Source organism: Sturnira hondurensis, unplaced genomic scaffold (genome assembly GCF_014824575.4).
Source record: "Sturnira hondurensis isolate 20B ecotype Veracruz unplaced genomic scaffold, ASM1482457v3 Scaffold0003681, whole genome shotgun sequence".
In the NCBI taxonomy this organism is placed as follows: domain Eukaryota; kingdom Metazoa; phylum Chordata; class Mammalia; order Chiroptera; family Phyllostomidae; genus Sturnira; species Sturnira hondurensis.
In genome coordinates this window covers 5264029-5276530 of record NW_028076312.1, presented here as the reverse complement: position 1 = coordinate 5276530, position 12502 = coordinate 5264029, and the positions used below count along the sequence as shown (strand labels likewise).

The 12502-nt window shown below is 54.3% G+C and overlaps 1 protein-coding gene across 1 annotated transcript; it reads left to right on the top strand.

The window, feature by feature from the left end:
• The first annotated feature begins 1952 nt into the window (after positions 1-1952).
• On the top strand, positions 1953-8378 carry LOC118984288 (uncharacterized). Its single transcript, XM_037042139.1, has 2 exons — positions 1953-4659; positions 8299-8378. The coding sequence occupies exons 1-2, from the start codon at positions 1953-1955 to the stop codon at positions 8376-8378; spliced, it is 2787 nt and encodes a 928-aa protein (XP_036898034.1).
• The last annotated feature ends 4124 nt before the right edge of the window (positions 8379-12502 follow it).

Genomic DNA, 12502 nt, shown 5'->3' with positions numbered 1-12502 from the left:
CCAGTTCTCAGTGAACAGCAAGCTGCTCAGCCTTGTTGGTGCTGGTGGGTGCCCGTGCCCCTTGGGATTTCTTTGCAGTTGCTATTTCCAGGCCGTGTTGGCTTGTACCACAGCAGGGCTTAGTAGTGGGTTCAGATACCAGCTCTGGGTTAGGAGCCTAACCCACTGCTTCTGTTCTCCAAATCCACAGCGGTCCAAGGTTGGGCAGCAGCATTGGCCACTCAGGAAACTTGTTTGAAATGCAAGTTCTTGGCCGGTCAAAGACAGACTGAGTCGGAAACCGTAGCCCAGCGCCCTGGGTTTCAGTGAGTCCCCTCTGTGTTCTGATGTCCTCTGGGGTCTGAGAATAACTAAAGCAGCCCCTTCCTGTGTGAATTCACCGCGTGGAGGTGAATTTGAAGTTCTCAGAGAGCCAAGGAAGGCAGACCTCCAAGGTTACTTCTGCCGTCCTCTTGAAATTTTCTGTATTGAAATCCACTCCCAAGCATTGGGTGATGGTGTGGGCTCACCTGGTGGGCGGGGCCAGACTGCCCCAGGCTGAATGACCTGTGTCCTGGGGGGGGGCACCAGCAAGGGGAGGGCTGCCGGTGCTCCCCCATCACACAGGTACACGCCTTTTTGAAAGGATATTTGTTTGTGGCTTTTAAAAACAGAACTCTGTTTTTTGGAAAAACCCATAGAAGTTCAACAAAAAGATGTTTGTATATTTCTTTCCAGCCTGTTTTTAGTCTGTGTGTGTCTGTCTGCACAATTTCTTAAGAACATAGTTGGGCTGAAATATACATTCAGCTTCACTGCTTGTACGTCAGGGTCACTGTCCTGTTCCAGACTATATTCCCACAAATACGGCCGTGCTGTTATTTAAGCAGGTTTTGGACATTTAGGACATTTCCAAAATTTTAATATTATAATAGCACTGTGAAGACTTTCCTTGCTCTCCATCCTGACCCTCTCATTGGGAAGAACGAGAATGTGCAATGGCAAGGCTGTAACTCTGGGTGCAACGTGACAAACCTACCACCTGGGGAGGCCGGAGGTGGTGCTGCCCCACCAGGAAGGACACTCTGGCTCTGACAGCGTGGTTGACAGACTCAGCGCCAGGCGGCTCAGCAGAGCGCTTCTCAGGCTGGGTGCTGGGTGCTGGGTGCTGGGTTGAGAATCCCCTGGATGTATCAGAGCCCCGCCCCCAGGAGTGCTGCGAGGTCACTGCCTGTCAGTAGCTGGCCCGGGGTGAAATCTTGGTAGCCTTGATGATGGGGTCTCACCAAGATAGAGTGGCTTGAGCTGATGGCTCACACCTTCCTCAGCCCCAGGGCATTTCTGGGAGAGTTTTCAAAGGGATCTGGGAAGGCAGGTCCGAGTGGTGGCACAGCCATGTTCCCATCCACTGTGCAACAAAGCCCACTCCTTCCCGCTCCGGGGCCCACCACGTACTCACCACCACGGTGTTCTACCCCAGCGACTCCCACCCCAAAGCTGAGTGCCCTCGAACCAACCCAGGGCGGGCGGTCTGACTGATCTCTCTCAGAGGCTCTTTGAGATTTAGTCAGGACATAACTTCAACGTCAATGTCACTTCTCATACTTACACTTAGAGACATGCACAGACCCACACAGAGAATATGCATTCTTTATGCTCGCTTTCCCCGCATTTATACAAGTATAATATCATCCATTATAAAAACATTAAGTACCATTTACATGCAGAGTGGTTTTCCAAGCCGCTTTCAGAAAACTATGTAATGTCAACCATCCAAAGCCCTCAGGAAGGTATTAAGTCAGAAACGACTGCTACTTAACAGAAAAAGGAACAGTGACCAGAGAGGCGCAGGGAGCCCCTGGCATCTCCGAGTTACCAGTGCGGATGCACTAGAATGCGAGCCTCTTGGCTCCCACTCTCTGTTCTTCCTCCTGGACTTCTTGTGCATTTAAAATGAGATTGTTTCACAAGACATGTTCTATGGGGTTACCGTGGAAGAAATGATAGCAATATCTGTGACAATTGTTTCTTTTTCCTACAGCCCCAAGAGGGTCAGGGTTTGCAACAAGCCGCCCATTGATGCCCAAGCTCTGAAAAAGAAGGTCAGCAAGGTGACCTGCGACCCAGCTGTCCGTGCGATCCTCAGCAGCCTGCTGCTCTACATCACCAACCACAAAGATGGGCCCCAGGGGCCGCCGTCCACTAACAGGGCAGAGGGTAGGGACAGCCAGGTGAGCCGAAAGCCGGAACCCCAAGATGCCAACCGGAGGCCCACACGTTTCCAGCTTCTGCAGGCCAAGTTCATGGGCACTGGCCGGGAGCCCTGCCTCAAGAAGACCCGGGAGGTGGGAAGGCTGATCTTTAAGGACAAGCAAGGCCCAGTCAAGAGTGTGGTGACTGCCACCATCAACAAGCTCCTGGAGAAGACCAGGGAAGGGGCCGGCAGCCCGGCACAGGGCCAGGAGCCCCTCTGCAGTGACAAACCCCGGTGGGGCCTGCCCACCGGAAAAAACACGGTGAAAAATATTCTGAAGAAGTTCTTGGCCGCAGAGGAGAAGGAGGCTGAGGAGAAGAGGCTTCGTGAGAAGCCTCCTGCCGAGCGACCCAAAACTGCCAGGGGCCTTCTGCCAAAGATTGTGGGCAAGAAGAGCTCGGTCCTATCCAAACTGCGGGAGAAGTTTGAACAGAGCGGCTGCCTTTGCTCAGAGGCCAGCGTGCTCCTGATCCACACAGAAGATCGGAAGAAAAAGAACCTGCAGAGGAAGAAGATGCACCGGCCTGAGGCCCGTGTGCTCTGCACGGCCACCATGGCCAGCACCTGCATCAAAATGCCCCCGGCCCGCTTTCTGGCCTGCTCAGCGGAGCCCATGCTGCCCTTCAGCATTGCCACCATCGTCTGTGGCCCCAGGAGCTGGCTGTCTCACTGTGCCAAAATCAGACACTCGGACCTGGGGCGCATGCCCCCAAAAGAAACAGGCATGCCCCCGAAGGCAGAGGAGATGGTGCCTGGCGGGAACAAAACACCAGGAAAGGAGCTGCTTCATGGGGGGCCAGCACAGCCCCTGATACCGCAGGCCATACCTCCCAGCCTGAAAACGGTGTCCCCCATTGCGGGGCCTGAGTGCGTCCCCGAGCCAGCCACCTTGCCTGCCTCCCAAAGGGGTGACACCCTTCCTGGCCTGGAACCCAAGTTATCCTCACTCAACCCAGCCAGCCCAGGGCACCCTGGGGTATCAGGAGGTGACAGGGTGTGGGACACCCCATCAGGGAGCATCACGGGTGATCCCCAGGGGGTAAAGGAGGCGAGAGCAGAGCCCCGTCCTGCACCTGCAGGCGAGGGAGCAGAGGAGGCCCCTCAAGTAGACCTGATGGTTTGCAGTTCAGAGGACGAAATGGAAAGAGTGATTTCAGACTCAGAGCAAGACCCTCTCTTTGCTGTCCAGGAGAATTTCCCAGAACAGAAAGTTCCAGAACACATCCCGCCGCTCAACATGCCTGCAGCCCAGGCTGCCCGGCGCACACAGTTGGCCTTCGAGCCTCCACAGGTAACTGTCAAATTGCCGGCTTTCCACGAAATGCCACTCCTTCCTGTCACGCTGCAAACGGCATCAGACAGGGAAGGCCCACGATGTCGAGTGCTGGGAGGAGGGAGTGTGTTTGAAAATGCGGAAGTGCTCTTTCCCATTACGACAGAGAGTGAAAGCACCAACACGTCCACGACGGGAGTGCGCACGTCTGCAGGGGTGCACGGGGGACTCAGCACCCCTTCTCTGTGGGACTCACAGGCAGACCTAAGTCTCACACCTCCAGGGGGTGCTGCCAATGTTGACTGTGCCATCCCAGACGTAGCCCCGATGCTGAGACCACAGGCCAGCCCCACTGGAGGAAAGGAAGACCGAGGCAGCTTTGGGAATTCAAACAAACTCAAGAGCCATGAGAACGTTTCAGGGGAGGATGCTCCTGAGAAGCATCACCTGCCAGACGCAGAGGAAACGCCCATCTGTGATGAGGGCGCCCCATCCCATCATCCCACAGCTTCAGAAAACCATCTTAGAGGAAATAGCCACTCTGCCCCTGGCAGTCACCAGGTGCCATCTCTCAATGAGGGAAAGCCAGCAGACATCCCAACGCTGCTGGTGGCACCGACCGAGGATTGGACAAGGTCTGAGCACGTGACCGCAACAGATAAGAAGAGCGGGCAGGAGCAAACACGCTGGAGGCCACAAGGAACTGAGTCCGCCCAGCCCCTACTGGTGGGTGATGGGCGCTGCAGCCATGATCTTGGTGAGAACAGACCAGCCTCGTTAAATGAAGGCCCAAAACCAAGAATCAAAGCCGCTGGGAGGGGAACGGCTACAGAGGTCGCTATAAGTCACACAGCACCAGCACCAGGTAATGCTGTGAACCCCGAAAACAGTACTGCTGAAAAGTGGGACACTTCACACAAGGGAGAACTCAGCTCCTCACCAACAGTCCACAGTCTTGTAGCCGAGGATCTTGGTCACGAGCCCACCGGCTACCTCTTCTTGTCACCAGATGGGCTCCTGAAGCATCCCAGCAGCAGGGCCACAGAGGGCCATGCCTGCAAAGACTTGGGACGGCACCTGCCTGTGACCTCAGAGTCACTGGCCACCCTCCCACAGGAGTCTGCAGGCCCCCTACTCACACCTGACGAACCCGGTGTGGGGCTTTCACATAAACTGGCAGCAAGCAAAGGGAGCACCGCGGTAGGGGGCAGAAGTGCTGCGCCTGCGAAAGCAGGTCCTCGGGGCAATAGCACAAAGTCCCCAGTGCCAGCCTCAAATCACCCCGCACCACAGGGAGTCGGTGTAGAGCGGGCCCCCTGCCACAATTTGGAGAAGCTGCCATGGTCTTCTGAGAAGCAACAGACCAAGGGTGAGAAGCATGTCATGTCTGAAAAGCCACTTCCTGTCCATGCTGGGGTTTCCCATCAGTTTCCGTCTGTGCTATTGACAGTAGCAGAAGAGCAGCAGGCGGTCAGGGCTCCCCAAAGGTGTCCTGACCTGCTGCCTGTATCCTGCACACAAGCAGGTGTCCTGGAGGAAACAGAGGTCAAGGAGAGGCCAGGGCCACAGGCAGGCCTGGTGGGTGGAGAGGAGGGGGTCTCGGGCACCGTGGGGCTGAAGGGTGCTGAACAGAAGAGAGTGGCTCCTTCAGACCCAGAGAAAATCAAGCTTGGGGAGAGGCCAGGGCCATGGGCAGGCCTGGTGGGTGGAGAGGTGGGGGTCTCAGGCACCGTGGGGCTGAAGGGTCCTGGACAGAAAAAAGCACCTTCTTCAAGCCAGAAGACCTCATTCTGTGGCTCTAAAGAGGCTCAGACACAACCCCAGAATGACACCGCGGGGAGTAATACTGTGACCGTGACCACCGAAGTGGAGGCTCCCTGCAGACAGGCTAAGAAAGGTCCAGAACATCCCCCAGGGCAATGGATGTGGATGGCAGGGGAAACCTCAGAGCAACACAGTGCCCACTCTGAAGACAGCCAAGCACCTTCCTGCCCAGAGAGGCTGGGGCTCGTGGCAGGGGCCCAGGCCAGAAGGACGGTACCCCACAGCTCGGTGCAGCCCACCGGCACCTCCACAGCAGCGGCAAGTGGGCAGTCCCAGAGGCCAGCCCCCAGGGAGGCCCTGGGGGCACCTGAAGTGCCACCGAAAGGAGAACACGGTGAGGTGGCCAAGAGCCACACACCCTCCTGCCCTGACCCAGGACAAGGTTCTGCAGTGCCCACACCCGAGCCTGGGCGCTGCCAGGCTCCCAGTGCCTCCGCCCAGGTGGGGCCCCCAGACATCTCTGGGGCAGGAAGAGGCACACTGGGTCTCGAACACCAGAGAAGGTCAGCACACCTTGCAAAGTATAAAGCCCAGAGCTTCAAAGACCAGAAGTCCTTTGATTTGTCCTTTAGAACAAAAATTATCAGGACAAATGACACAGTCAAGCTTCCAAAGTGAAGCCCCTCAGCTCTCAAACCACCGGCACCTCTGACAACTCAATTTCTGCTCCTCACTCAGGCTGTACATTGGTTTCCCACCTCCCGAGGGGCACAGCTTCCAACAGGCCCCCACTTCACTCCTGTCCTTTCACCCTTACAGTAACTGACCCCAGGAGGTCAAAGTCCCATGCCTAAGGCCAGTCTTGCCTCTGCGTGTTGTGGCGCTCTGCACCATTTTCTTAGCACGCGTGGGCCTTCTCCTCGAGAGATTTGAACAGTGAGGACAAGGAATGTGCCAGGCACAGCCGGCCTCTGTCTCCTACGGATCTGTTCCTTATTTTATTTGAGGCATCAATACTTGGAGTTCATTCGAGCACAGCTTCTACCTTTTCACAGAACAGTGTTGCCTTTAGCACTTGAAGGTTTGGTGCTGAACCTCGTGTGTCTGTCCTGTCTCCTCTCAGAAGACTCAGCCAGCTTCTGTCTTTGCGGGCACCTCTCTCCTTGCGGGTCATCAGCAGGCCTGGAAGTGGCTGGCCTCAGATTGCGGGCCCTGCCTCACGCAGACACAGCCAGCGCGGCCCCCTCAACATGACTTAGGCAGGTGAGCTACCCACAGCGTGCCTGGAGTCAGGGCCCGTGACACAGATGTAGACGGCCGACCCCAGCATTCCTGACACATTCTGGAGTGTGGGCTAAGTTCGCCTCATCGACTCCCAGGAGGATGGCCTCGGTCCATAATTTCTACTTGGCCTTGATGATGGTCAGGAAGGTGAAGTTAGGACATTGGGATCTGAGCTCTGGCACGTCCTGCCCCTGCTTAGGAAGGTCTGCACCTGGGGCCAGCTGGGCTGGAGCAGAACAGACCAGGGAAATGCCTGAGTCAGTTACGGAAAAGGTGAGGAAGCAGAGCCATCAAAAGGTCTTTAAGTGCTGTGTTTCCAGGTGCGCAAGGCTGAGGAAGTTTTTGTTTAGAAACAGGTGTGGTCAGGAAAATAAAGTGTCACACAATCTGTGTCTTTCACAGTCATCACAGCAGCCTCCACAAGGTCTCTGAGACCTGTTGAGATGCTGGACGGCCCTGCAGGTTAATGACATGATAGCGACGCTTTCTTGTCCGCTGGTACTCTCCTAAAAGCACACAAGCGCTTTCTATCACTGTCTGGGACGTTATAGTATTCTCATGTACTTCAGCCACTAAGATAATGCCTTTTCAGCCTAGACTATTTGAATGTTGTATAAAAGTATCAGGAAGGAAATTAAAATCACCGATAATCACATTACCTCAAGATAATTTTTGTTACCACCTGGGACTGTGTTCTCTCTCAACTTTCCCCTCAACTATTTTTTCTATAGCACAGACACCTTAGAGTCACTCTGGTGTAGTTTTACGATCCTAATGTCACGGCGCACACATTCGCAGGGGCTGTGCAGTGGTCTTTGAAAACCTAACGCGTGTGCGTCTCAATCGCTCCGTGGCCACACTTGGGCTTCGGGTTTTCAGAAGCTGATGCTGTGACTCCCCACTGCCCAGCACACTCTCTTCTTGATGATATTCTCTTGCAGAAGATGGATTTCTGTTTTTTGAAGATTTCTTGATGTTTGCTACCTTTTCTGCAGAACGATTTCCTAGTCAATCTCTATTCGTCTGGGAATAGCTTCCTTGATGTGCTTGGCCATCTCCTTTACTTTCTGATTTGAATGCTCATTTAGAGGAGGGTTTGTTTTTTTGTTTTAATTTAAGCTTTGTTTGGGTGCTCAGTAAGAGCTGCGTTTGCCAGTTTCCGCCCTCCCCGTGGCGAGGTCCCGGCTGCAGCAGTGTGTCCTCTCAGGACAGGTCAGCGTGCAGCGCCAGAGCAGCACTGAGGTTGGAGCGTGAGGCCCACACACGCCGGCCCTGCTGTGCCCAGGGGCGGAGCTCGTTACCCGGCGTCCTCCTCTCTCCAATCAGGCAATTCATTTAAAATCTGACAGATTGGAAGCTCCTCAGCTGTAGCGTCAGGTGAGTCTGAGTGCCCCACGGGAGCTCCCAGAATGGGCTGATCCTGGACTGAGGCGCTGGGTCTCCCTCAGTCACCCCCCAAAGGGCACCTTGGGGTGCTCCGTGTAAAGTAGCGGCAGTTCTCCCACAAGGCGTCTGCCTGGTTTGCTAGTTGTCAGCGGGGGTCGGTGCAAGGGACAGTTACCTGCATGGACCGCACTGCCCCATGTCCAGTGTCCGGACTCCTGGATGAGGAGCCCGGCTTCTGGGTAGGGGAGCACTGGGGACACGCCTCCCTCACTGCCTTTTGCTCTTCCTTGGCGTTGAGGGCTGGCCGTGGACAGACCTGGGGCCACTGGCCCTCATGCCATTTCACCCCCCCTGGGAGGTCGGGGTACCCATTCCTTCGAAGAGCACAGGCCGCAGAGGTCCGAGGTGTCCCTACCCCCGGGGGAAGTCCGCATCTAGACTTAGGATCCGCTTCTCAGAGCCGCAAACCCCAGGAAGCGCATGAGACAAATACTCAGGGTCTCAGCAAAGGGCCATGGACAGCAGGGCCATTTTCGGTCCAATCGCCCACACCTGCTCACACCCAGGAGTTTTTTTTCAGGGGCTGGGAAGGTGACTTCCTGCTACCACGCCTGGCAGGGCACCACCTTTTTTATTTACTTATTTTTATTTATACTTTGTTTCACAAAGGATCTGAAGCAATGTTTGGCAAAGAACTGGATGGCCAACAGAGGGGATAAAAATATTGTATTTACTGGGTGTTCCCTTTTTAAAATAAGAAGCAGTAGGGTTTCATTGCTATTTTTAAATAGACCAGAAGGTCCACTGGAGAACTCACTGAGGGGTATTATTTTAAGTGGTGGAAAAAACGATCAGAATCTCCTCCGCACCGCGGCCTCAGAGAAGTCGCACACTGAGTGCCGGCCGACACCTGGCAGGGGCAGGGCCGTGGGACCCCGGGCCAGCAGGCCACCTGCTCCGCCTGTGGGCCTTGCTCAGGTTTCACTAACTATGGCTGCAGGTTACACTGCCCTCCGTGCCGATGCCCGAGTGGCTCCGTGGAAGAGAACAGAGAGTGATTTTTCAGTGGTCTGTGCATTCACGATGCACTTGATACAAGAGTCTACACTGCCGACATAGCAGCCATTTCTATAAAAGAAAGACCCATGAGGCCTCCTGAGGTGAAAAAATTACTACAAAAGCGTTACTTTATTTAAATAAAGCCACGGTAACCATTTGTGCGCTTTTTAGTTGATGTACTTGATTTTGCTTATCTGAGTAGCTTATCAACTTACATCTGACTTCAGGATTTTACAGCTGCTTGCACTGTGTACAGACTCTCTGTGAGCCACGCCTTTGGTATGTACCCTGCAGGGAGGGGGTGGCTCACAGAGGAAACGCCTGTGATGAAGATTCAGCCCTGAGTGGTGTGGCTCAATTGGTTGAGCGTCATACCTGGTTGTGGATTGGTCCCTGGGCAGGACATGTGCTCCAAAGTTTCTCTTTCTCTCGCCCGCCCCCTCCCTCTTGAAATAAATGAATAAAATCTTTACAGAAAATAAAAGAATAAGGGTGAGCACACTTGTACTTCAGATGCTCCATCAGGAATGTCACTGTTTAGGATTTTACAGATTCAGCACTGCTTCTTTTTTAACGAGGGCATCTTTGCTGTCTGAGTTATGACTTTTTAATAACTGAATTCCGTATTGACCCGAATTATGTATTGCTCAATGCTCCTTGTTTTTTAATCCTTTGTATATAAACTCTAAGGTGATTCATGAGAAGGAAAATCACTACTTTGTTGTATTTTTTTTGAACTTTTACTAACTTTATCCAGTTAGAAATAATTTCAATAAAAGAAAATGAAATGTATTGCCCATTCTGAATCTCTTCCTTGCCTCTTTGAGGAGGGGCTGCGGAAATTAGATGTGGGGCCAGGAGCAAGAACAGCGAGTGGCTGAGGCCCAGGCCCCAGTGTGGAGTGAGTCGGTCAGCAAAGGAGAGGCGAGGCGCTCCCGCACCCTCCAAGCTGGAAGGCCCTGGGCTTGGGAGGAGAAATCCTCCGGGGACGCTGAAGGAAAACAAGCAGGACTTCCCAGGACACTACCTAGGCCTGCTCCCCAGGCCACGCCAAGTACAGGCAGAGTACAGGCCAGCTAAGGCACCCCTGGGAGATGCCCGGGACAGACTGCACAGAAGAGGAGCGTGGGAGGCCAGGGGTCGGGGTACAGCACTTCAATGTCCCAGGACATTCAGAAAAGCTGCTGGGCCCTGAGGGAGGCCTGCGAGTTCTCAGCGCGGTGGGAGAGCCAGAACTGCTTCCGCGGCAGCAAAGAGCACGAAGGTTGTCGAAGGGGGTGAACCTGTGCCGCTGCCTCCCGGGGCTGCCCCAGGGGGAGGGGGTGCCAGCACTGCTCCTGGGAGAGGGTTTGTCGAGGCCCAGGCAGGCTCCTCCCGAAACGTTACTCTGGGAGCTGTAGGTGAGTCCCCTTCCCTCCCGCCTGGGAGGCGCCCCCGTGTGGATCGGCATAACTATCGGAAAGCCCTGAGCGACCTCGCTTTCCGGCTGACTAGGACCAGCTCGGCTGCCGTCAAGGGCCCAGGGCCCAGGGCCCCAGGGCGGTGCCACGGAACTCACTCCAAGGTTGGGGGGCTACTGGACGCTCAGTTTGTGAATCTACCCTAAACCTGTGCAAGTGTTGGGGGAATTTTCCCTAAAAAAAACAAAGGGGCCTAGGAAAAAAACTGTTCCATACTCAAGATATTTCTGACACCAAATGTTCGGTTTTTCCATACCAGCCAATTCTCCAGTTCTCTGAGACACTGGCTGGGTGTCCTACTATTCAATTCAATTTGGACACCATATACCTGGGGACAATGCACACCCCACAGGTGAAGCGCTCAGCCCCACAGGGCTGCCCCGACTCGAGAATGATGGGTCCCCAGGTTTCCACACTTCTGTCCAACTTGGCTACAGATCAGGGGTTCCCATGAGCCCCTCCTCAGGTTTGATAATTTACTATAATAGCTCACAAAACTCAGAGAAACACTCCACTTACTATTCCCAGTTTATTATAAAGGATACAGTCAAATTACAAAACCACAGCCGGATGAAGAGGTCCACCGGGCCAGCTGGGGAGGAGTCCTGAGCGCATCAGCTTCTGTCTCTGTGGCATGGGGCTGCACCGACCCCCACATGGGAATGTGTTCACTCCAGAGGTTCTCCAGTCCTGTAGTTTGGGGTTTTTAGGAAAGTCCCATTACCTAGGCCTGATTGGTTAAATCAGTGATCACGGTAACGGCGCCCCGCCCGCCCCTTTGACTAGATCTGGGGTGGGGTTATAAATTCCAACCCTCTAACCACGTGGTCGGTCTCCCAGGCAACCAGCCTTCTTCCGCCCAGAGCAACCTGGTTACGTCAAACTCAAGTGTGGTAGAAAGGGCTTACTGTGAATAATAAAAGGTGCCCCCCTCACCCCATCACTCAAGAAATTCCCAGAGTTTTAGGAACTCTGTGTCAGGAACTGGGGACAAAGACCACATGTACCTATCTCGTTAGTCTTGTGGTGGAGGAAAGACTACCCTCTACCTTTCAAGGTTCTGCTGGCTGGACTAATAATCAAATTAACATGAGCAGAACACACATACCTCCTGGACCCATGGCAGAGGCCCCAGGAAACAATAACTCGCCAACACTGGCATTAGCGATCATCTCAAATACCACCTTCAGCCGAAGACCGAAGATGTTGAGGGTGCAGAGTCAGTTATAGTTGGTGACCAGGAAAAGTGCGGTGACCAGGGTGAGGTCGTTACGCAGATTTAAGAGACCAAGCCTTCTCCTCTGACAGCAAAGCTAGGCCTGGCACAGGGGGTGGGGAGACGGCTCCACAGACCGCGACTCCCACACAAATGCAAACGTCCTTTACCAAGGGTACCTGCTCCTTGGTTTGCAGAGCTTCTCCCTTGCCTGTTCTTTCTTAAAATCGACCAGCCTAGAATAGTCAACATCCCAAAGGGGCGTATTTAGGGGTGGCAGACTCTGCTGCCCTCAGTGACAATGTCACGGGGCCCCAGGCAGTGCTGTACTGTGCACGGGGACAGAACGACCTTATTATTTTTTTTACATTTCCCAGTTCCCCACAGGCAAATCCTGGCTCCTTTGCACAGAAGCCGAAACCCATGACCTCCCCCCTCCCCTCTTCTGGTGGGTCACAGACCCCCTTACATTCCCACCAACAACCTTTGTGCTACTCAACTCTACTTGCTTCGTCCCTCTCCCTGACCTTCGCTGGGGCGGGCGCATCTCCTACAACCAAGACCCAGGCGCGGCGCCACAGCGACACCCCACAGAACGCACGCGCACAGCGCCTGAGTCGGGCTAGGCGGATCTGGCCGAGCATGCCAGAAGGTAACAGACACCCGGCTATCGAACTGGAGAACCTTCCCCTCCACCCCACCCCACTTTTTTAAGGAAACATTAACACTCATTACTTTGGAGAATGTGCTGAGCTGGGCATTTCTAATGGGCCCAAATTGGTGCCTCCCTTTGTAAGAACAGCACGGTCATTGAAAGGACCAAGCCG

Excerpts from the sequence above, each read along its gene's own strand:
- LOC118984288 (XM_037042139.1), top strand. The coding sequence starts at position 1,953 with ATGTTCTATGGGGTTACCGTGGAAGAAATGATAGCAATATCTGTGACA. Across the intron at positions 4,660-8,298 it reads ACTCACACCTGACGAACCCG|GTCGGGGTACCCATTCCTTC; the intron begins GTGTGGGGCTTT and ends CCCCCCTGGGAG.